Source organism: Juglans regia, chromosome 9 (assembly GCF_001411555.2).
Source record: "Juglans regia cultivar Chandler chromosome 9, Walnut 2.0, whole genome shotgun sequence".
Taxonomy (NCBI): Eukaryota; Viridiplantae; Streptophyta; class Magnoliopsida; order Fagales; family Juglandaceae; genus Juglans; species Juglans regia.
The window spans coordinates 22,360,115-22,386,213 of NC_049909.1; the positions used below are offsets into that span (position 1 = coordinate 22,360,115).

General features: G+C 36.4%; 2 protein-coding genes across 2 annotated transcripts; one reads left to right on the forward strand and one right to left on the reverse strand.

The window, feature by feature from the left end:
• The first annotated feature begins 800 nt into the window (after positions 1-800).
• Positions 801-16,765, forward strand: LOC108992830 (proton pump-interactor 1-like). The gene is made up of 8 exons (XM_018967497.2): positions 801-1,027; positions 11,738-12,148; positions 13,877-14,065; positions 14,191-14,370; positions 14,495-14,689; positions 15,391-15,489; positions 15,589-16,110; positions 16,209-16,765. The coding sequence occupies exons 2-8, from the start codon at positions 11,774-11,776 to the stop codon at positions 16,536-16,538; spliced, it is 1,890 nt and encodes a 629-aa protein (XP_018823042.2). The 5' UTR covers positions 801-1,027; positions 11,738-11,773; the 3' UTR covers positions 16,539-16,765.
• Positions 16,766-18,722: 1,957 nt separating this feature from the next.
• On the reverse strand, positions 18,723-19,553 carry LOC108992402 (protein GRIM REAPER). The gene has a single exon (XM_018966964.2). The coding sequence runs from the start codon at positions 19,459-19,461 to the stop codon at positions 18,982-18,984; it is 480 nt and encodes a 159-aa protein (XP_018822509.1). The 5' UTR covers positions 19,462-19,553; the 3' UTR covers positions 18,723-18,981.
• Between the last annotated feature and the right edge of the window lie 6,546 nt (positions 19,554-26,099).

The following is a 26,099-nucleotide window of genomic DNA, read 5'->3' on the forward strand; positions in this document are numbered from 1 at the left end:
ATGTGTGCAGTAATCACATACTTTTTTTTGAAAAAAAAAAAAAAAATATAAAACTCGTATGAAACGGAAAAACGGATGTAAAGTTTATGTAGTAGTAGTCGTGTTTAGTTACGGGATTGGCAATAGTGGCCAAATACTTATTCCATGAACAGTTGAGATATGGTTGCTGTGGTGGTGATTTTTCGGATAATTAATAGTAGTAATGTTAATTAATTCGTTAAACTTTGACGAAAATTCTGTGAAGGGCACGTTTGGATTCGCAAGTCATCTCAGCTCATATCAACTCATCTCAGCTCATCTAAACTCATCTCACTACTATTCATTACTATTCAGCAACTTTAACTCACAAATCTCACTACTATTCACAACTCATCTCATTACTATTCACAATCCATCTCAACTCATCTCAGCTCATCTCAAGTCATCTTCGAATCCAAACGTCTCCTTTGTAGCATATTTTTAGGTGTATTGGGTTAATCCTTTTCTTTATTTCATCACGGATTTAAAAAATGCACAAAGGGTAGTTTTGTATTTTAGCTTGTTACCATCCAATCTTGTGTTCTATCTCTCTCTCGTAATCGTCAACAGACGACGTAGAAATCACGTGTTTACGGTGACATCGATGTTGTCTGTCTATTGTAATTAAGGTACCTTTAAATGAAAGAGTAATTTTAGAAACGAAACGGTAGTAGTAAATAAAAAATTCTATTTATAAGTTATAATTAAATACCTATACGATATAATTTGATTGATTTATTTAATTTTTTAAATTTGAATCTTTCAAAATTAAATCGGAGAGAGACGGAAAGTTTGGGAAACGGGTCGGAGACTGGCATTGGAAGCGAGAATTTTTTATTTATTTTTTGGCTGAATAAGAAGCGAGATCTAAACCCTTTACATTTTCTATTATTTTGGGGGCAAAACTCTAAATTGGGGCCCCTTCGTTTTTGTCAGCTAAATATAGTCTTCTCCTGCACAATCTCGCCCCCCACCTCTCTCTCTCTGCTTCGATTTCTTTCTATTCCAGGTAATAACGTGCCATTTTCCGTTTTTAATCATTTTAGTCCTCGTATTCGTATTTTGTTTTTTGTTTTTTTCTGAATTTTGAGGCAGATCCATATTGATCTTCATAATTGAGGGTGTTAAGATTACATTCTGAGCTTTTAGCGTTGATTTTTCTTTGATGGTTTTTGTGGGATATGCGTTTGCATGCCTGGTTCGTGTGGGGCAAGGACTTGGTCTCTATAAAGCTCTTGTTGAATTTTGTGCTGTTCTGATTACAGTTGCTTGCATGATTGAGATAGAGATTTGTAAGGTATCACACAAGATACCAACACCAACCCAGAAACCCGGAACAAGAAAATAATGAAAACAAGAACGTGATCAAGAAAAGAGAGAGAGAAACCAAGAATCCACTTTATTGATTATTGAATAAGGTTTTTGAGGAACCTCAAACCTCCATACACTTCCAGGAACTGATCTTAAGCAACTGCACAGAAAACAATGAAGTTATAGTTCGTTATTTATACAAATGAATGTAAAAGAGTAATAAAACGACGCCGTTAAGCCTCCTTTGCCTATCTTCCCTTCTAAGCCAAATGCACTACTTCACTCATGGGATAAAATGCACCGTTCCCAACTCCAATATGTTAATTATGTTATTCCACTGTAACACCCTGTTCCCGTAGGATAGAGATGTTACTAATATTCATAACATAATACTCGGTCAAGAGATTCATATCCTGAAAACACCTTATTTATTGAAAAATATCAAAATATTAAAACTGAATTGAACATGATTGTTTCGAAAATTGAACGTAAAGTAAAAGAACATAAACTAATCCTATGAATGACATAAAAGAAATCTAATTCTTGTGTGAATAACACTTATTCCTTCCAAATTCTTTGTACTAAATCTACCCATCCAGCTCTGCGACATCATAATCATCATCTGTGAGAATTAAGCATGGAAGAAAACAGGAAGACAAACAAAACTGAGTCGAATACTCAGTAAGTAGCATATCATACCATAAAATATATTTTGACCTAGCATGAACTTAATTTTTGAAGACTCTTCGTAACATATATACAACATCACTGATTTACAATCATACACGTAACATAACTTTCTGAAAAACTTTACATACATATATCGTCACGGATTCATATATCATATGTATTCATCATTAACATAATCATGGCAAACATATAACGTGAATGCATAATAACTTGTTTATCTTGTCTAAACATGGAGTGAAACACGCTTGGGTCTCTTAACTGGCATAACATGGAGTGAAACACGCATGGGTCCGTGTTTCGCTTAACTGGCATAATATGGAGTGAAACACGTTTGGGTTTGTGTTTCACTTAAATTGCATAACATGGAGTAAAACACGCTTGGGTCCGTGTTTCACTTAACTTGTGGTTAACCACGCTTGAGTCCGTGGCACCGTAAAACTTCTTATCTTTCTTAATGCATGAGAATTTATGTGATACCCCATATGATATGGATAAGAGTAGGTGGTGTATGAGATCCTACATTGCTTGGGAAGGAGAAGTTCTTGTTCTTTATAAAGTTTTAATGGAGTTCCAATTGTATCATTGACTAGTCCTTTTGGAGTATAGGTCATGTGGTTTGGGCCTTCCATTGGGGCGTTACAAATGGTATCAGAGATTATCCTAACCAGAAATGTGGGACTTGAGCCATGCCACCTACAATGGACAGGCTCGACGAGGACATCGGGAATTTAAGGGGGGTAGATTGTGATACCCCATATGATATGGATAAGGGTAGGTGGTGTATGGGATCCCACATTGCTTGGGAAGGAGAAGTTCTTGCTCTTTATAAAGTTCTAATGGAGCTCTAATTGTATAATTGACTAGTCCTTTTGTAGTATAGGTCATGTGGTTTGGGCCTTCCATTGGGGCGTTACAATTTATTAGGCTTCATGAACACTTCTAACATGACATATTCTTGTACATGACATATCATAATATAACACATTCTTGTACATGGCATAGCATAACATGGCATATTCTTGTACATGGTATAGCATAACACGACATGACATAACATGACATATTCTTGTACATGACATAGCATAACATGGCATATTCTTGTACATGGTATAGCATAACATGACATAGCATAACATGATTTGAACATTCTATGACATTCCATGGCATACATGATCTAAGTACTACATGAACATGGCATACATAATCTAAGTATTACATGAACATGGCTTGCATAATCTAGCTATTCTATTACATGGCATACTTGACTTGAATTACTACATGAACATCTCATGGCTTTCATATGATTTTAGTAACATTCAATTAATCAAACAACAAATTCATTCATTCAAGCATAGTCTCATATTTCATCAAAGATCGTGAAAGGATTCTAACCTTGACTTGTCTCTTAGGCCTCGTTTGTTTTGGGAAAACATCTCATCTCATCTCATCTAATCATTACAACTTTCCCAACTTCCAATACAAAATAAAATAAACAATTCAACTTTTTCAAATCCCAAAACAAAAATAATATTAAAAAATATACTCTAACAATATTTTATTCAACTTTTTAACTTTAATCTCATCTCATCTCATCTCATCTCCGAAAACAAACGAGGCCTTAGTGTAGCGTAGATAACCATCATAAGCACATCATATTTTTATACATAACAATAATATTCACAGTACGCATGCATTTATATGATCATACTATTTACCTCTTAGCGTTGCTTCCTGATTTCCAACTTGAAGCGCGTTACCTATACGAGGTACTCAACGTTACTAATTTTCTAGATAACGTGACGTGGTTGTTTACGTGATTAAAAAAAAATTAGAATTTTAACATAGTAGTTATCTTATTTCCTTGCAAAAATAATAAATGCTTGTAATATATAGTTAATCGTGACTAAATAATTTAGTAGTGTAATTGGGTTTTTCTATGAAATACGAGCCCAGAATAAACATCAGGCCTACATTGATTCAGCCCACTCAGAAAATAATGAGGCATTCGACCAACTGGCTTAAGGCCCACGATGGCCAAAAACCCTTTCGAAGCCACCACTGGTCCTCTCTCGATGGAAGCTTCTGAGATCCCTTCCCAGGGTCCTTTGCACAGTTGAGGAAGAAGAGGAACTTGTTTCAATGAGTCTCCAGGGTCTGGAGACATTGTGCCTTTCGCTGAACTGGGGGACACTGGAGATGATCCTAGTCCTATTTATTCTCTGCCTCCAACATTACTGCGATATGATCCACAATCAAATTGGGTACTGAAGAAGGTTGAAGAGATTTGGCATTGCGCAGGGATCTCCTGTGTTGGTTCTGAGGATCAGTTTACAACATTATTCACTACCATGGTAGCAGGATAGCCACATCTAAACCGATCTGCCATAAAAAGAGAAAGGGAGCTTAAGAGGCTACATTATTCCATAAATTACGAATCAAGGTAAGGAAGCGCTAGTAGAGGGATGATTACTGATAGGGTGAATCTAGGCGATCTATGAAGCCCAAGATCTTTTTATGGAATGTTCGGGGTTTGAATAACGCGAACAAACGCCTTAGAATGAAGAACTTAATCCGTGATTGGAAGGTCAACATTATTTGTTTGCAGGAGACTAAATTAAAGTACGTTGATAGGAAAATTATAAGAAATTTGTGGAATTGTTCGTATGCGGGATGAACTAGTCTTGCTTCAAAGGGTGCATTAGGGGGTATTATAGTGATGTGGGATAAGAGAGTTGTTGATTTGAGGGAGGAGTTCATTGGTGAGTTTGTGGTTACACGTTCTTTCATTAATTTGGATGATGGCTTTGGGTGGGGTTTTGCAGGTGTTTATGGACCTAACAATGACAACAGCAGGAAGCATCTTTGGGATGAGATTGCTGGTTTGTGTAACTGGTGAGAGGGCCCATGGTGCATTGGAGGTGATTTCAACATCACTCGGTTTTTGAGTGAAAGGTCGGGGGTGTCTAACTCGAGGTCGGCCATCGTTGACTTTTCAACTTTATTTTTTTAGTTGGACTTGATAGACCTTCCACTAGCGGGGTGTGACTACATCTGGTCAAATGGGAGGTCATGGTCTAGGCTGGACAGATTTATTGTTTCTCCTTCTTGGGAGCCACACTTTCCCACCCTATGTCAGAAACGCCTCCCCAGGCTTTGCTCAGACCACTTCCCACTATTGCTGGATTGCGGGGGTCTTCATAAGGGGGAGAGATATTTCAAATGTGAGAATATGTGGTTGAAGGTGGAGGGGTTCATGGATACAATCAGATCGTGGTGGTCCTCTATCCGATCTCGGGCACTCCTAGCTTTGTCTTATCCGAGAAACTCAAAGCCTTGAAAAACGACCTGAGAATATGTAACATGGAAGTCTTTGGGAACCTAAATGATCAAAGGGATAATTTTTTTCAGGAACTGCAGCGATTTGAGGATCAAGAGGTGACTAGGGCCTTCAAGGCTGTTGAAAAGGAAAGGAAAATGGTTGTAGTAGCTGAATTGGAAAAAATAACTCTCATGGAGGAGATATCCTGGAGACAAAAATCTTGGGCTCTTTGGTTGAAGGAAGGGGACGAGCACAAAATTTTTCCATCGTGTTGCTAATTCTCATCGAAGAACCAACACCAAGTGAGTAGCCATTCCGAAGGGAGGATTCTATCAGACAGAGTAGCCATAAAGGAAGATGGGCTGATCTTTGACTCTATTGATTCACCAAGTGCAGTTTGGTTGGAGAGGCCGTTTGAAGAGGAGGAGGTGTTTAATGTGCTAAAGGGGATGAAAAAAGACAAGGCCCCAGGCCCAGACAGTTTCACAGTGGCTTTCTTTCAGGCTAGCTAGGACATTGTCAAGAAGGATATCATGAAGGTATTTCTTGAATTCCACTCTTTCTTGAGATTTGAGAGAAGCCTCAATGCTTCATTTATCGCCCTTATTTCAAAAAGGGCAAGGTCGGTGGAGGTGTAAGATTTTCATCCCATAAGTTTGGTGAGTGGGGTTTATAAAATCATCTCCAAAGTGCTAGCCTAGCGGATGAGCGCAGTAATGGGGAAGATCATCTCGAAGTCCCAAAATGCCTTTGTAAAAGGAAGGCAAATTCTTGACTCAGTCTTCATTGCTAATGAATGTTTGGAAATTAGAGTCAAAGCCGGCATTCCAGGTATCTTATGCAAGTTGGATATGGAGAAAGCTTCTGATTATGTAAATTGGGATTTCTTGGTGCATATACTTGGCAGGTATGACTTTAGGGAAAGGTGGTGCCAGTGGATAAGGATTGTATCACTACAGTCAGATTCTTTGTTTTGGTTAATGGCACTCCTGAAGGCTTTTTTAATAGCTCTCGGGATTTGAGGCAAGGAGACCCTTTATCCCCTCTTCTTTTCATCTTAGTAATGGATGTGCTGAGTAGAATGTTGAATGGAATGGTGGTTGGGGGTTTCATCTCGAGCTTCTCAGTAGGTGGATCCACTGAGGGTAATCTCTCAATTTCTCATCTACTCTTCGCTGATGACACGCTAATTTTTGGTGAGCCAGATCCTGATTAAATTTGTTCCCTGAGAGGCCTCTTGCTCTGTTTTGACGCAGTCTCTAGTCTCAAGGTAAATCTTGCAAAATCTGAAATTGTGCAAGTCGGTGCGGTTGATAACTTAAGCGAATTGGCTGTCTAACTGGGCTGCAAGGTGTCATCCTTGCCTATGAAGTACCTTGGTCTTCCTCTGGGGGCCCTCATAAATCCAAGGCAATGTGGGATGGGATTGTCGAGAAGATCGAGCGCAAACTAGCAGGTTGGAAGAGACTTTATCTGTCCAAAGGTGGCATAATCACTCTTATTAAGAGCACACTTTCCAATCTACCCACATATTTTCTCTCTTTATTCCCCTTGCCTGCAGGTGTGGCACATAGATTGGAGAAAACCTTTCGTGATTTCCTATGGGGCAGTCTTGAGGATGAGAAAAAATTCCATTTGATCAAGTGGGAAAATGTATGCACACCTTTGTCTAACGGTGGTTTGGGGCTTTGCAACTTGAGAACTTTCAACAAGGCTCTCCTAGGAAAATGGTTATGGCGGTATCACAGGGAAAGAGGCGCCCTTTGGAGGGAAATTGTCGATGTTAAATATGGAAGCATGCAGGGAGGTTGGTGTTCCAATGAAGTAAGAGGGTCCTATGGCGTGGGTGTGTGGAAACTTATACGCAATGGCTAGGCAGATTTTCTTGTTAATTGTAGGTTTGCGGTGGGTAGGGGCACACAAGTCAGTTTTTGGCACGACACTTGGTGTGGCGAGGTTGCTTTGAAGATTGCTTTTCCTTCTCGTTTCAGGATTGCGTTCGATAAGGACGCTATAGTTGCTGACAATATGGCCCTCTCCTCCAACTCCACCCAATGGTTAGTGAGATTCACTAGAGCGGCACATGATTGGGAATTGGGAGATATTGCTGATTTTTATAGCGTGTTACATACGCTGAATCTCCATGCTGCTGGAGAGGATCGTTTGCTTTGGTCATCCTCAGGGAACAAGAGCTTTTTAGTCCGTTCCTTTTACAAGGTATTATCGGCACACCCCCCAATGCATTCCCTTGGAAATGCATATGGAGGACTAAGGCTCCCTTAGAGCATTGGCAAAGGCCATTGCCAAATATAAAATTTAGCTAGAATCTTAACTTTTAGCTATAGTATTAATTTTTGACTAAATGAGTCTATATTGGACTAGCTATCTTAAAGTTAAAATAATAATATAATATTATATATATATTTTTTAATTTTTTTTTTTTACAAATACAATTCATATATTTCCTAGATCTTCATGCTTTGTAAAAATAATGTATCTACTCTATCAATATTCGCAATCAATAGAATAAATAATGTGCATGTCATGCATGTTTTACCATTCAAAGAGAGAGGGAAGTGATGAAATAATAAAATATTGCTTTCCATTGTGAATAGTAGCTAGCCATGTTTGGAGAAGACTTAAGATTTACTGTAGCTCAAGTCTTAAGTTTTGGACTTTTGGCTAGTCCAATGTGGAAGCTTTTTCTCACATCTAGCTAAAGTTTAGACTTGCATTGGCATTTGGCTAGTCCATTGCCAATGCTCTTAAAAGTGGCTTTTTTTGTTTGACTAGCATTCCATGAGAAAATTCTGACTATCGATAAGCTGAGAAGGCGCAACCTCTACTTAATAGATTGGTGCTTCATGTGCAAACATGACAGTGAGTCAGCGGATTATCTACTCCTTCATTGTGAAGTAGTATTTTCAAAAGGCTCGGTATGGCATGGGCAATGCTTAGAAGGGTGATAGAGTTTTTGGCATGTTGGAGAGGAATTTGGGGTAACGGGCAAATCGCGGATATTTGGAAGATGGTGCCTCTTTGCCTGATGTGGTGCACTTGGAACGAAAGGAACAATTGTTGTTTTGAGGAGAAGGAGCGTTCACCGGAAGGGTTTAGGGACTTTTTCTATCATACCTTATTACTTTGGGCTACTTCTATTGTACTAAATGGCACTTCTTTCAATGATCTATACGCTGCTTTTCGCAGCTCTTAGCGTGTAACTAGGTTCTTTTGTATACTTCCTGTGTACTCGGACCTTGCCTTTTTTCATGTCTTAATATATTTCTTCGTACTTATATAAAAAAAAATGATTCAAGGCTCGATAATCCACACACATTCTCCATGATCTATAAGCTTTTTTAACCAATAAGACAGGTGAAGAAAAAAGGCTTTGGCTAGGCCTCACCACTCATGATTTCAACAATTCTTTCACTATATTCTCTATTTTTGTCTTCTGGTAGTGTGGATATCTATAGGGCCTGATTGAGATTGGTCCAGTGTTTTCCTTCAAAGGAATTTGATGGCCAAAACTCATTTTAGGAGGCAATCCCACTGGTTCATCAAATATGTTAACAAACTCATCAATAATTGTAGTAACTTCATCAACCCCACTATTAACTGTCTACTGAGAATCGTGTGCCATCAACTGCAGAAACCAACCATGTTGATTCACTAGGGAAGATTTCAAGCACCTGTCCCCATTTTTAACCTTTAAGTCACACTCTTCAGGCCTTGCAAAACTACAACTGACTGTTCCACCTTGAAACTCATAGCCATAGTTGAAAAATTCCAATTAATGGGTCCCAATGTTCTAAACCACTGAACTCCCAACACCACATCACATCCCCCCAAACTTAACACATGGAAAAGAATTATGAATTTAGATCCTTGGATCTTAAGAGTCTTTTCACATTTTCCTTGACTCAAAATAGTGTCACCATTGGCAACTTTAACTTGCAAACTGGCCTCTTTTTCAACTCTCAGCTTAGTTGCCTTGATTACTAGTGGATCTAGGAAGTTATGAGTACTTCCCGAGTCCACTAAGATCTCTACTGAAGATTCACCAATTCTACCCAACAACTTCATAGAATTGTTGTTAATGCATCCCGACAGTGCATGAATGGGAATTTCCATACTTTCATCTTCATTGCTCACCTTCTCACCTATTGTAGTCTCCTCCACACTGCCCTCTTGCACTACAGAATCTTCAAACAAAGTTTCTTCCCCATGTAACACATACACCTTAGGTTTTTTACGCACGTGTGTTGGATTCCACTTTTCATCACAGTGGTAGCATAGCCTTTCCTCCTCTTCTCATCCATCTGTGTAGAAAAAACCTTCTTAATTGGCCTTGTTGTCTTCTGAAACCTATTCATTTCAGATGGTGCAGAAATGCATTTTTTCAAAACTACTTGCAATACTCCTCACTGACGTCTTGGTGGGCCATTATATACTCCTCTTGGATTTTTGCTAATCCAAGGGTTGCATTGAGATTAATGAGATTGAGCATTCGGACTGGAAATCGAATCTCATCCTTCAAACCACTCAAGAAACAACTCAATTTATGCCTTTCTGACAAGCCTTTAAGCCTGTTAAACAAAACCTCGAATTGAGCCTTATAGCTGGTCACAAAAGTGATTTGTTTGAGGCATGTCAAAGTCTCCATAGGGTCATCATAGGTTGTGGGGCCAAATATGACTTGTAAAGCCTTGATGAATGTATTCCACCCATTAAAGACTCCACCATCTAAGGCATCTTTGGTACCAAACCAAGGCCTCCCTCTCCATATGATACGTTGACAGTAAAAGCCTTTGATTCAAGGGAGTTTGTTGGAAATAAAAAAATTGGATGGCTTTAAAAACCCAACCGAAGGATCATTTCCTTCAAAGTGTGGAAAATCAAGCCTCACCCCAAAACTCCAAGGGGTTGGTCCAAGTGGTGAAAGTCTTGGTCTTGGGGTATCACTCCCTTCAAGGTCCAAGGTTCAACATCTCATGGGTGCAAAGGCCACACCTCCTGGTGAAAAGTTAGCGATTTAACCAGTTCCGTGTAGGGAAACTTCCGAGGGTGTGGTGCATGAGACCGGGGTTTATTCTGTAGGGATGAGTCCGAAGGGCCTTGCCTTGGAGAGGTTCCCCGACATAAAAAAGAGTCAAGCCTCACCCCAAGAGGCAACATTGATCTTTCTTCTAGGACCCCACTACTGCTACCATGTACAACATCAACAAGAGGTACAACTTTTCTACTTTCAACGAAGGACTTGAGCATATCAGAAAGTTGTTCCAACCTGTCTGCAATATTGTGAATTGCGTGATGATGGTCATCCAACTATCGTTGAACAGCTTCCTGTTGCTTCTTCAACCCGTCCAACTGCGACTTCAGAGCTCCTCGCGTACCTTCCGCCATGAGAGGATCGGCCTCTCTGATACCAATTGTAAGGTATCACACAAGATACCAACACCAACCCACAAATCCAGAACAAGAAAAGAATGAAAACAAGAACGTGATCAAGAAAAGAAATAAAGAAACCAAGAATCCACTTTATTGATTCTTGAATAAGGTTTTCGAGGAACCTCAAATCTCTATACATTTCCAGGAACTGATCTTAAGCAACTTAACAGGAAACAATATACAAATGAATGTAAAAGAGTAATAAAACGATGCAGTTAAGCCTCCTTTGCCTTTCTTCCCTTCTAAGCCAAACACACCGTTCCCAACTCGAATCCATTAATTCTGTTATTCCAAACTGCGCACCGTTTTGCCTTAACTCGTGACCCTAACTTCTCTTCCTTCTTCTCAGCACGATCCTTCAGAACTCAACCTCTCCTCCCATACACCTTGCAAGATGCGTGTGCTTAGATTCTTGTTTTTTGTTTTTCATAAAATTATTTTGTTTGAAATAAACACTCATTTAAATGGATGACTAGACGTATAACATGCATGCGTGTATTCCTTATTGGGTATAATGCCGCTTTTTGTCCGGAGTATTCTTATTGTGTTGTTTGGGGGATTTTTAAAGATTTTGGATGCTCATGTAATGTAATTAACTGCTGGCTTTGAATCGAATCTTGTGCATCTGTTTGTTTTGGGTGTCCTAGATATAAATATTATCTGTTGAAAATCTGAGTGCATCTTTTATTTAGGGTGTTCTAGAATTGACTATTTTATAATTTTTATGATGAAAATTTGAAAATTATTTATGGTCTCATGTCGTTATTTTTTTCTTGTTCCATAACATAATTGCCTCAAATGGGTTTCTATGAATGCATGTACTGGTCAGCGTTTTGATCAATTCAACAAGAAAACATGCAAAACATATAAATTTGGACTGTCTGATTTATTCAGAAAATGAGGTTTCCTATCTTCATTCTCATGATATATTCTTGCTTTCTACCTCAGGTTTTCTGGTTTTGAGGCTGCTTTTGGGGTTGAACCATGGCTGTTGAGGTTGTGGGGTTTGAGATGGTCCAAGGACCAGTGGACACTGTAACAGAAGGAGGCACTAATGTTTTGCATGAGAAGGAGAATGGCAAATTGGATCAGGGGCCAGGGCTTAACGAGCCCATAAAATTTGGTTCACATGGAGATGAACCAATTAAAGGAGAAGGAAATGGTGTTTCTGATGCCAACTTCCCAAAGGATGCGGTTGACGAGTGGCCTGCACCTAAGCAGATCCATTATTTTTATTTTGTCAGATGCCGATCATATGATGACCCAAAAATAAAAGCCAAGATTGATCAGGCGGACAAAGAGATTCAGAGGAAAAACCAAGCACGCTTTCAGATAACTGAAGCGCTAAAGGCAAAACGGGTACGTTAGAGTTTGGTCTGCTATTGTAATCTTATAAGTTATATCTGAGCCATTGATTCATATATTCTGTTAAGTCTTAATTTTAGTCTTTGACGCTATCAAGTGCGGCCAATACCTTTAGAGTAGAATCCCAGAATTGAGGCCCTAAAAACACACTTATCCCCAATTGACTATCTCGCTACAAGAAGAAAAGATCCCATTTTATCTCCAAACTTGTTAACTGATTCTTGTAATTGTTGTTTCAATTCAAAACCATCACGTTAGGTGAAAGTAAAGGAATTGCATGATCACATGCATAATCACATGTCAAAATAGACCCATCTTTAACTTGAGGGCCACTTAGAAGCTGTTAAAGGTTCAGGGAGGAAGGGAGGGAGTGTAACACCTCATGGGAGGCCCAAGCCACATATGAGCCCATACTTAAAAATCACTAGTCAATGGTATAATTGGAGACCCTTGGAATCATTTTTTTTATTGGCACCGGGTGTCCGGAAACAGCGTCCCAACTAATCTTGGGGATGCATAGGCCCTCGGCAATGAGTTTCTTTTAAGTGCACATCGGGCAATTCAAGGGAAAAATCCTCCGATCCAATGGCCCCTAGAGATTGTTTGCACCCAATGAGATTCGAACTTTGGACCTTGGAGGGAGCATAACACAAAGACTGAAGCCTTTACCACTTGAGCCAACTCCTAGGGGTTAGAGACCCTTGGAATAATTATAAAGAGTAAGAACTTCTCTCTCAAGCAATGTGTGATCTCCATTCACGACCTATACTCACTATGGGATATTCAATTGAAAACTTGTTTAAAGAACTGATTGAGTTGTGACCTTTCTAAAGTTATTTCTAAGGTTAAAGAGTGAGTGAGTGAGGGAGGCCATGGATGATGCACATATCTAAATATTGAATGAAGGCTGACCTAGGTGGGAATTGATATTCGTAGAATAAATAGCAAATCCCTAGGGGTTGGCTTAAGTGGTAAAAACCTTGGTCTTGGTGGTATGCTCCCTTTAGGTCTAAGGTTCGAATCCTCTTGGGTGCAAACAATTTCTAGGGGCCATCGAACTGGGGGAACTTCCCCTTGAATTACCCGAGGTGCACTTGCGGAAAACTCCTTGCCTCGGCTTGTGCATCCCCGGGAGTAGTCGGGACTTTGTTCTTGGACACCTGCTGCCAATTAAAAAAAAAAGAATCAACAGGAGATAATTGAGGGATGTTAGGAGAATATTCAAAAAATAAAGATTTGGAGTATGCCTTTTTATGACACATTAAGGCTGTGGATGGACTACATGTTTAAAGAATTGATTGAGCTGTGACCCTTTGGAGACAGCAAAAAGCACTAAAATTGTTAGAAGTGACTGATGTGTCTCTTTAAAGTGACAATTACGATTAAAGAAAGGGTTTAGTTATAGAGGGCTTGACCTCCTACTAACCACTTTTGTGCAAATGGAAGTACTTTTTGCTGTTCAATCAAAACAAAATTCTGCACATACCTATATCTCTCATGTGTTCTTGCCCTTTTATTTCTGAAATTCACCACCACCATATATCTCTCATGTATACAAATTCTGAAATTCCACCTGACAACTATTGTGCAAATGAAAGTACTTTTTGCTGGTCGATGAGAACAAATATCTCTCATGTGCATAGATTATGAAATTACACCGACTGCAATCTGAAAAAAATCCTACGTGTGATCTTTGCTGTTTTATTTCTTCTTTTTCTGTAGTCAGATCGAGCAGAGTTGATTTCTCAGATTAGAGCTTTGAAAGATGAGAGCCGGCAGTTTAAGGCAATCTTGGATGAGAAAAGAAAGGAGATTGAACCTCTGCAACAGGCTCTTGGGAAGCTGCGCAATACAAACACTGTTGGCCGGGGCAGTGGTTTATGTTCATCTGAGGAAGAGCTTAATGATTTTGTATGTTTTTTTTAATCTCCCCATGCTTTGCATTTTGAATATATTAGTTCATTTTGAGCTACATTGGTCGGTGATACCTTTTATTCTTTTGTTCTCTGACTCTGATTGTTGATTTGTGGATACAGATCCATGGTTTGCAGTACCGCATACAACATGAGAGCATTCCATTGTCTGAGGAAAAACAACTCCTTAGAGAAATTAAACAACTAGAGGCAACGAGGGAAAAAGTTGTTGCAAATGCTGCTATGAGAGCAAAGATACAAGATTCATTGGGTCAGAGAGAAGACATTCAAGACCAGGTTAAAGTAAGGCAGTGCTAGTTTGAATTTTATGTTTTGGAGCTTGTCATTTCACTGATTATCCCAAGCTGTTTATATATATTTTTTATCATATATACCAACTATTTGTAAAATACATATGTCATTGTAGCTCATAGGTGGTGATTTGGATGGAGTAAGAAAGGAGAAACAAGTACTTCAGACCAAAATTAAGCAAATTGAAGACACACTTACAGCAGTGGACGATGGTATTAATTCTTTATCGGAGGAGCTAAAAGCTGTCATCCAAAAGAGGGACAAGGCATATGAAAGCATTCAACAACTCAGAAAACAACGTGATGAAGGGGTAGGTTTGTACTTTGTTGCTACATTTATGGATCCTCTCTGCGTGTTGTTGTGGGCCTAAAGAGGAACATCTTGCTATTGGACATTTCCTTAAATCATCTTAAGTTTCCTTGGTGCAATTATGAAAGTTAAATTAGTTTGCTCCGGGGTCCTCAAATTTTCAAAGTGCTGCTGGCCAATGCTATAAATTTGGCAAGCCAAGGCCCCATTCATTTCCCCTGATGCATGGCAGGCCATGGTAAATTATATATGCGAATAGCTCTGGGGTGAATTGTAAAATTCTTCAACCACGTCTCCAACTTGTATGTTCTAGAAAGATCAATATTTCCCCTCAATGATGACTTCTGATGCTGAATCAACGTCAGAACATCCATTGGATAGACCATTTTTTTTTAATAAGTACGTCTATGAGATAGACCACTACAGGACTAGTAAAGAGAAACTGTGTTTTGTTGCATAGATTGCGTTGGCATCATCTCATCATTGCCTTGTTTGGAAATTCTCATTTATCACTTATTACAACTTACCTTCCCAACCCCCTTCCCCTCTTAGATAACTATTAGTGGCAGAACTTGCAATGTCATATGCTGGTAAGGTAAAATTGTTGAAAAAGGGAAATGCTGTTAAGAGGGCTATGACAATAATTGAAGTTTTAGTTAGGATTGCAATTAAATTGGTACTAATGTCATCCTTTTTTTTCAGAATGCCTGCTTTTACCAAAGCCGTACAGCCTTGAACAAAGCACGGGAGCTTGCTGCAAAGAAAGATATTAAGGCTCTTGAGGAACTTTCACATTCAGAGGTTTGTTCAATTACTGTTTGTCTTATGTTAAGTGCATCCCCTAGTCTGAAGTTGTTGGGATTGTACTCTAATCTCTTACGTCAATCTATTCTTGATTAGGTTGAAAATTTTTTGTCCCTATGGAGCAGTAGCAAGGCTTTTAGGGAGGATTATGAGAAAAGAATTTTGCCATCTTTAGATAGTAGACAATTGAGTAGGGATGGACGGATGAGGAACCCAGATGAGAAGCCTTTGGTGGTGTTGGAAGAACCAACATTTTCCGAGACACAGACAATGGCAAAAGCTAGTGTCAAAGAATTAAAGGAAGATTCCAAATCAACTTCACAGGTTACTTTGCCCACACAAAAAGCCCAGAAGGAAACAAAAAATAAAGCAACACATCCAAAATCCACCTTGGAGCATAATAAAGTAGAAGACAGAGAGATCCCTGGGTTAGAAGAGCTGCCAAAGGACACTTTTGCCAAAGACAATGAAGTTGATGCGGCTAAGTTGAAGGAGATGAAGAGAGAACAGGAAATTGCGAAAGCCAAACAGGCGATAGAAAGGAAAAAGAAGTTGGTGGAGAAAGCCGCAGCCAAAGCAGCTATAAAAGCTCAAAAGGAAGCTGAAAAGAAGCTCAAGGAAATTATTAATTTATATATTTCAATTATTTCTGGTTTGCTATTTCTGTTCAGATTGAAGCATAAAACTGATGCTTCTTGTCCGATTATCTTATGCAGGAGCGTGAGAAGAAAGCAAAGAAGAAGGCATCAGCATCTGCACTTGCTACTGACCCAGAAGAACCACCTATGGAAGCTGTGTCGGAGGATGCTGAACAAGAAAAGATAGATGAAATTGTTGAAGCTCCAGTTGCAGCAAAGCGGAAGGTACAAATGGAGAAGGTTCAAAAGGGCAATACTATCAGACCCAGGAACAGATCCAAAGGCCCAGATTCTGTACCAAAAGTCTTCCTGAAACGGAAAAAGTCAACCAACTACTGGATATGGGCTGCTGCTGCTGCTGTGTTGGTTGTGCTGTTTCTAGTGCTTGGATACTACTATCTTTTCTAAAGGAACTAAATAGAGAGAGCAAAGGACCAGTTTTTATGCCAGAGCGTCAGTAGGTTTGTAGTACTAAAGTTAAGTTATTCCTGTTCGTTAAATCATAATGTTTTTGGTAGCTCAGTCAGTTGGGGAGAAGCGACATCTACATTTATTTTGTTTGACTGGATGAATTTTCATGTCTTTGACTTCTGATTAATTTCATGAATGCTATCTGAATCCATGAAAGTTGCTAATTTTGAAGACCAAGTTTCATTTATGATCAATAGGTGCAAGGGAAGATTTTCAAGCTGAGGGAGCTCATTCGATATCCGTAAAGATACTTGCACTCGGAACGTGTATCAAGGATGTATTTAATGATTCAGTGAATTAATAAATGGATTTACGAATGATTTTTCTTTATTCTAAAACTTTAATAAGCTGCTGTGCTGGACTACTTTGTAGAAAAACAAGTGAGTTATAATTTATAGGCACAAGCCCAGATGGTTCGACAACTCCAGTAGTACTCGTTCATTTAAGAAAAGAGAGGGCAAAACAATCGAGCCTTTTTAAAAAATAACTGTTGGAAAGGAAATAAAGGAACGAAAATTTATATTTTTTCTCATAATTTTCTCTTCTCATCATCTGGTTATGACGTTAATTTACATTAAATGATAGGTTTACAAATGAAATATAATAAATAATAATGCTACATACAATTGTGGAGTGCGCAAGTGTCGTACAATCGTTTTGAAAAAGAGTAGGGTCTACTATTAAAAAATTTATTTATTTTATATGAGTTTTATATTTATTTATTTATTTCAAAATAACTGCATGACATTTGCACACTTATAACTGTAAGTATCATTTTTTTATAATAAATAGTCTTCAATTATTTAATATTATATCATGAGATAATGAGATGATGATGATAATTGAGATAATGAATAATATTACTATAAAGAAATGATTTTCTAGCTAGCCAACCATTTTCTAGGAGCCCACCCATAAAAATAAAAAAAAACAAACAAACAAAAAATAAAAAGCAGCTAAAGCATAAGAGGATGGATTGTTTTGTTCATTTTCTTGATCGCCACCTTTCCACGACTCGAGTGAACGAGATACATGATTTTCTTGATCACCGCCTTTTGCATATGAAATAAGGTGAATTGAGATTAAAGTTAAAAATTGAATAAAATATTATTAGAATATATTTTTTAATATTATATTTGTTTTGAAATTTGAAAAAATTAAATTATTTATTTTATTTTATTGTGAGAATTTGAGATAATTGTAATGATTAGATGAGATGATATGAGATGAATTGAGTTGAAATGAGTTGTGAAAAAAAATGAGGCATACTCCAAGTCAAAGATGGGTATATATATTATAAATATATATATTTAATAGAGAAGTGCTATAGTTATAGAAAAATTTTATAAAAGTAAACTTATTAATTGACGCGATTTCATGTGATATGCTAAATTTACTTTATAATAAGAATAATTTTATAATCTGACGTAACACATCAAACCACATAAATTTATAAATTTACTTTTATGAAATTCCTACGTGGCTAAATTATTTCTCTTTTGAATATCAAGCGAAACAAAAATAACTGAAAGAACACATCTGCGTTCTAATATCAATATCATATATATGCATTGAACATAACCTTTTAGCAAGAAATTTATAAGCTGGCACGTATAAGAAGCATGTGTTAATTAGTCATGTACTTGTATTATATTATGAGTGATCGATCGATGAGCACTTTACGTAATTGATAGGCCCTGTCGAATAGGCAACTTAAACTCATAGCTTGATGCATGCCTTCAATACCCCCTGATGTTCTTTGAACAAGCTGTATACAACTAGAGCTAGATCCACGCTTTGATAGTTTCCATTTCTTTGCAAACTATATAATAGCATGCATTAGCCAAAGGAAAATATAATTATTTGTATTTATAATTTTTATTTACATAACAAAACGCATTGACGTGTTAGCAATTGATATGTTGGAAATTATGAAATTTAAAAAGAAAACTGATAAGATGAATATTGTGCATACGTAAAATTGTAAGCACATATAACACTACTCTTAACCAAATATCGTGCCCTTAGCCTATACAAGTTTTCAGGTAGTGATCATTGGAGAACATCTCTTTTAAGTTCGATTATAGATTTAAAAACCTCAAATGAGACTGCAATCTCGGATAATAACTTAACAGACATCTTTATCCCTGAATTGAAACAGCTTGGTAATTCAAAGCAAATCAAATTTTAAAAGACGTACGCCAACATGAGAGAGTTGGCCGTTATTACTTGATTAAACATTGGAATAAATATAACATATTGGTAACAGCTTGAAAATGGTAATTAGAACGTCCAATGTATATGATCCATTCAGCTGCATGATGATCAGACGTTTCAGTCTCGAAACTTGTAGACGTACATGAATACCTTTTGAACAAATTCAAGCATACCCACAAAATCCCAGCTCGCAGTTTACCCCTTTCGCACACTTCTTATGGCATTTGCCACAATGATTCTCATTGCTAGTAATATCGGTACAGATCCTATTGCAGCAACGCTGTCCTTGTTTGCACTTTCTCCCACATCGTCCGCAGTTGTTCCGATCGCCAAGAATGTTCCGGCAATGCTTCTTGCAGCAGTAGAGCAGGCTGGTCCCGTTGTTTGCTGGTATTCCATTGCACACATTGTTTGTGATGGGATGACACCGAGCACCTTTCTTTATCACGCTGGCCAAGAACCTGCTTCTCGATGATCTGAGATTAATATTGGCCATTAATGGAGAGTCGAGTACGTACTGATCTTCATCGTCTTCTTCGATATTGTTTGAGAAAGCTAACTGAGAGTGCAGAGCTAGGAATGTTATTATCAGAGGCATGATTAGGGAGAGAATGGTCGTGAGCTTGAGGAGAGTGCAAGCCATATTAATTAATCTCTCTCGTGAAAATGGCGAACTAATTCTAGCACTGCCCGCATTTAGGGTGAGCCGGTGATCGAGGAGGATAATGGGTACGTACGTATCAATGCCATTGTGCATCTGTATATATAGGCCGCTGCGAGAATTGATTCAAGGGAAGCACCTTGTTTTGCTGCCACTTGTAATAATTAATTTTCCTTAAAAAAAAAAAAAAAAAGCTCTGCATTGAATTGACTGAATATCTGCATGTATTTAATAATTATTAAATTCAGTTTAATTAATTTGTTAATTAGTACTAGCTAGCTCTAAATTCTCGGTAGAGCAAGTTAAATTAATTAAATATATATTCTTGACTAATCAGAACTCTAGCCATATATTATTATACGTACCTAGTACCCAGACGCCGCTGTACTTAATTTACGGGCATATATTCTCAAGTCTACGTACATCATATATTATTTACATGACATAATTTAAAAATATTATATATTATAGCTATTTTATTATTTTTATAATTATTTATACAACCTTATTTTGAATGAGAAATATTTTTATAAAATATATAATCTATAAAAATAATATCATTTTATAGAAATACATTCAATTTAAAATATATATTATTGTTGTATAAAAGATTGTTAAAAGAATTGTTCATGTGTATATTATTACTCTTCAAAATTTGCTTTGCTTTAATGTAATTTTATGATACTAAAACTATGAAATTTAAATAATAATTATGATTAATCAAAGGCTTTTTTTTCTCACTCTCTCTCGATCTCTTTTCTTGGGGCCAGTTTGAATAAATATTGAAACAAATTATTTCAATGAGTTTTAGCATTTTATATAAATTTTAAAACTTACATATCTGATTAGTAGTTGTAAATTATCAGTATTTATTAATAAAGTTAGTAAATTTATGAGTTAGAATTAATCATTTATAGACACATTTTCACAAACTAAATATATAACTTATATATACGAAAAATTATATTTATAGTTATAAAGTATGCAAATGTACGTGCCACTCTTCTTGTAAAAGTGGGTAAATATAAATCTCACATGAAAATTTAATTTTTTAATTATAGATCACAACTTTTTTTAAAAGAATGCACGACGCTTAGACAATCCACTATATCTAGTATTATTCTCTATATATATATATAAGTTAGAATTTTGATCAAAGCTTTGTCCATTTTGGGAAGCATGTTAGCATCAAAGAATTCTGACTTCCAAATTAATCATCATCAAGAACGGGGAAATTTTAATTTTCAAAACAATTAATTAAATTGGTTGACTACTAATGTTGATTTGAAGGCGAAGCCGGAAAGTTCACGTGTAGAGGATCTTCTCTCCCGGCGATAAATGCGTTAAACTCATTGGTTGGTCACGTTACCCTACACTAGATCCTGGATGATGCATACAGAAAGACACACGTGGCTCAATATCTCTGGTCGGTCGCAGAGCGAGCATGACATATACACATGGTACCAGCACCGATTCTGCAATATTCTCCGAAGTCAAACCGAAATTACGCGGCGGGTTAGACTTCACTACCATGAGCAATGTTGGATATAATAGAATGGGGCATACATTTAAAAAAAAAAAAATTTATGTAGGAATTATATTTATTTATTTTTTTTTATAAGAGGGTGCGATATTTGTACACTCTATGATTATATCTAACATTTTTATTATAATATCTTCATGATAAATATAGATCGTAAACTAACACAATTTTTTTATAAAACAAAATTATTGAAATTCTATTTTTTCTTTATAGAATCATGTTACATTCCACAATAAATTATGTATTTATAGACCAATTTATAAATAATTTTTTTAAAATATATGTAATTTTAATATTCAAGACATGCAGCCTATATAACGTACGTGTGTGGTGAAGAAATGAATCCTACGTGCACGCAGATGACATTAATTATGAAAGAGTAATGTTAAATATAATTATGATTTGTACGACCGTTATCATGTATTTATTTTTTAAAAAAATTATATTTATTATTAAAAAATTAATTTTATATAAATTTTATATTTATTTTTTTAAAATTACGCGCACCACATTTACGTAATATTTTATGACTATAAATATCATTTTTTATTATAAAAAAAATATTCCAATTGCGTGAATTGTAAAGTGTAATATTAATAATGAAAGGAAGGCTCGATCGCTGCTTTCCCTGTTCTCTCCTCGTAATTAATACTCGAGCATGATAAAACCTAGCTAGCTAGCCCAGCATCAATCCTCCCTTTACGTATACGCCACCTCGATCGGCTGGAGCTAAAGCAAGCTCGATCCTCGATCGAGTCGAGAAGTCTACTTATAATTCCTTTGAAAGAACTTTCGTGATCAGATCGAGACCAAGTTGTTGCGTGCAACAATCTATATCTATATATAACTTGCAGACATATATACTTAATTATAACTTATCAAAAGGGTAGCTTGGAGACATTAATATCAAAGGAGGGAGCCAATTAACATGCAGGCCGCTAGGATTATTCCCCAAGGCATGCATGCAAACTTAACTTACTCAGATCCCAAAATCCTTTTTTTTTTTTTTTTTGGGTTTATATATAAGTTTGTCTGCTTGCATTTGCTAAATAATCGGCCATATATTAGAGCTGGTACCTGTTTTAGGGCAAAAGGTAAGTATCTATACGAGTCTAATTTTCTGCTAATTTTATTAATGTTTTTCTGCCAGAATTTTGGGTAATTTTAAAAAATAATTAATTAATTAATTAAGTCCGTCCAATTTCTTGGCTTAGTCAAATAAGGTTCTATTTATTTTTCTCTCTTTGGTATTACCGAAACATCCAAGCCAGACTACAATATTCTATTTTTTTTTTTTAATAAAAAGAAAAATGTCACATATCCAAGAATGATCTCTTCTAATTTTATTAAAATCTCTCATTTAATGATGAAAGAATATCGTGGTAACATTCAAGATTGGAGAGGGCCGGGCTGGTCAACATGATGACATGTAACCCGCCCCTGAAGTTGGGAATTCCTCCTTTATGCCCCCGAATTGCGGTTCTCGTGTAAGGCAAAATCAAGCTCCGTCAACTAATTTGAAGATTATTTTGCAGGCCAGCTTCATCAATGCCAAGTACTTTTGGTGGCCGGGGATCATACCTACCTAGCTGTAGATAATTGTAGTATTGGCTAACATAATATATATATAAATATATATGTTTTTTTTTAATTAGAAAACCCCTACATGATTTTCTATTTTAGTTAATTACACATCGACCATGACTTCAAAAATACCATACTGCATCCTCATGATCTTTTCTAGATCTCTATTCTATTTAAATTTTTTGTTCTTACTTTTGAAAATTCCATATACATGATCGTCCAACTGAACCAAGTACTTTTTCTTTTCTTTTCCAATCGGAGTACTGTTCAACAATATAGAAACACTAGATCAAAATCATTTAGCGGCCAGCTTGCTCGGCTGGTCGCGGCGCTTCATGCCAATAATTTGGTTAAGTGCATGCTACAAATTAACTTCTAAATGCACGCAATTTGAAAGCTGCTTAATTTGGACGGCTTAGATTAATTAATTGGAAATGTAGAATCACTCTACTATAATATATAGTAAGAAAGATGGAGAGAAAGAAAGTGATCAAAGATCATAAGTGCATGCATAGATTCTAGAGTTCCAGAATCTTCTCAACTCTGATTTATTTTTATAATTCTTCTCAATTCATTTCATGTTCTAATAATTAATTAGAATTTTTTTAAATTTTCACATAAAATAAAATAAACAATTCAATTTTTAATTTTTATATCAACTTATTTTATCTTATCTACGAAAATAAACTAGGCTAAATCACCCGACAAATGAGTTTTAGCAACAAGCAAATTAAAGAGACATTACTTAAGCAACATGCCAGCGTACTATAACTTGGCACGGATCGACCCAAAGTCTTGCTTTTGTTGTACGCTTGTACTTTTGCGGGTGCATGCTCCAGCTTAGTGCAACCCAACCCTGAGACTGCTTTACAAAGCATCTTAGCCCGCCCTTAGGCCCATGGACCTAGCTAGGGAGTTTGGGCCCACTTAAATCCTTGATCCGTTTTCCAATTTTCATTTTTCCTTCTCGTGTTGTCAGACATATCCTCACTTAGCTTAGGCGATTTTTCTGGTTCATGGATTTTAATTTGAAACTGTCATCTTTTGAGTCAAAGAAGTGATCATATTGAAACAACATTAATATTTGGTAATTGGAGTCAGCTGACAAGATTTCAAACGATCAAAACAACAATAATGCTGGTTATTACACATCAAAATAAACTAATTACACAGCAAAATAAACGATCAAAACAACAAACTAATTACTTTGCTGCTTGAATAGCACCACTCATTATTATCGATAGTGTGTTTTGCAAATTTTTTTTTTATTTTTCTATTCATATTTTTTTAATATATTTTAATATTTTTAAAAAATAAAAAAAATACACCAATACATTTAAAATTATTTCCTTAATTACTAAGTTAAAAAAAAAAAAAAAATTCTGCAGCGGTACACTAGAGCGGTACATTTTGGGCGGCATACAAGCTTTTCTCAATCTAAAAACTCCTTGACTGCGTGACATGTTGGAATTATAAGTTCAAGCATATCCACAAAACCCATGCTCGCATTTAACACCATGCTCACACTTTTTATTGCACTTGCCACAGTGATTAACATCGTAAGCAGTATTGTTACAGGTTCCATTGCAGCAACTCTGTCCTTGTTTGCACTTTTTCCCACATTTCCCACAGTTGTTAGGATCCCCAAGAACGTTACAGCAATGCGTCTTGCAGCAGTAGAGAAGCCTTGCACCCTTGTTTGCCTGTATCCCATTACAGACATTACGCGTAATGGGATTGCAAGATGCTCCATTCTTTACTACAGTGGCCAAGAACCTCCTTCTTGATGACCTGAGATTAATGGGCAATGGGGGAGTTGACCTCGTGGTATATAGTACTCTTCTTCGTCTTCAATGTCGTCATTTGAGAAGGCAATTTGAGGCTGCAGAGCTAGGAGAAGGGAGATGAGAATGGCTGTGAACTTGGGGAGAGTGCAAGCCATTCTTTTATCTTGGAAATGAGGGTTTTCCACGAGTTATGTAAACTGAGAGAGATTGGTAGGGTTTATAAGCTGCACGTATTGGGTAGAATGTTCCATCATTATTCTTATGCACGGCAGTTGGGATGGATGCCTTTTGAATCCCCCAAGTTGCTTATGTCAAGTTGGCTACATCATAATTTTGATAAGATAGATTAGAGTTGACCATAAAGATTGCAGGCAAAGTCTCCGGTACGTGCGTACACTTGCACCCATAGGGACGCGGTTAAAGTGACTGGTTGGTCATGTACTTACACAAGGCTAGATCCTCGAGGCGCATCATGACAACACGCGTATAACATTGATAGACATATAATTATAGATACAACTTACAAGTATTAAATAGACACTTTTTTTATACAAAAAATAGATCTTATTAATAAAAAATAATTTTTTTTAAAACTTTTTTAAAGTGGAGTTTATTTTTTTTTTTTTAACAAAGGCTTGCCTAAGATTTATTTATTTAAAATTTGTGTAAATTATTTCTCATAATTATATTATAGACATATATTATTTTGACTGTACAATTAACTCAGTATGAGTACTTACAAGAAAAATGATAGAGCTATCGGGAGTCTAATTCTCGATATCTTTTTTTTTTTGTTTTTATTTTTGTTTTTTAGTTAGTAATTAAGGATATACTTTTTAATGTTGTGAATTTAAAAAAAATGATTAAAAATATAAAAAAAAAAATCTATGAAAAAAAAAAAATTTTGACCTTCTCGAGATCCATCATCGGGCTACACTACTCTAGTTACAAATCACCGCCAGTTGAACCATCGCCTTAATCCCCCGTGACTTCCCCACCAATCGAAACGACGCGTGTTGACTCTATTCCATTTTTTATAAGTAAATAAAAATTAATAAATCCTCTTTGTGGGTTATAAGTTATAACCTTCCCCTCGTCCCCCACCCCTACTTGCTAATTACCATTTAAAAACTATTTGACAATATTAAGTCTTAGAAATAAAAAGAAAAGGCAAGTGGGAGAGCGTGGTACGTACATGCTCACCACAACCTACAGAATAAGACCTTCTCTTTAGTTGTAATTAAGTAGTGTCTACAGTTCGTTGTTCAGATTCGAGCTCCAACTTTTGAAAAATACAAACACATATACTACTAAAAATATATGTGAGGGAATTTAAAGAAGAGTTCTTTTGGGTCACCATATTAATATATATATACTTACAAATTTTGACATAACTTTTTATGATATATTATATATATTTTATAATAAAAGTAATGTTACAATCTAACGTATCAAATCAAGCTATGTCAATTTGTGATTTTATTTCTGTAAAATTTCTTTGTGATTAAAACATTTATATATATATGTATTACATTTCACATTTGATTAACTTTCTAATGGTCCATGATAATATGATATGTATGTGTATATGTTCGGTGGGTTCCGTACCATTTTTACTCAATTTAAAATGGGCATGTGATTTGGATATAATAGATCAAAAAATTATTTATACAAGTCTCAAATAGACAAGTCCCTTACAAGTTTTT

What these genes read in the sequence shown, in the direction of transcription:
- LOC108992830 (XM_018967497.2), top strand. Translation starts at nt 11,774, where the DNA reads ATGGCTGTTGAGGTTGTGGGGTTTGAGATGGTCCAAGGACCAGTGGAC. An exon ending in AAGCGCTAAAGGCAAAACGG is followed by an intron (nt 12,149 to 13,876) that starts GTACGTTAGAGT and finishes CTTTTTCTGTAG; the next exon opens with TCAGATCGAGCAGAGTTGAT. An exon ending in AAGCTGAAAAGAAGCTCAAG is followed by an intron (nt 16,111 to 16,208) that starts GAAATTATTAAT and finishes TATCTTATGCAG; the next exon opens with GAGCGTGAGAAGAAAGCAAA.
- LOC108992402 (XM_018966964.2), bottom strand. Translation starts at nt 19,461, where the DNA reads ATGGCTTGCACTCTCCTCAAGCTCACGACCATTCTCTCCCTAATCATG.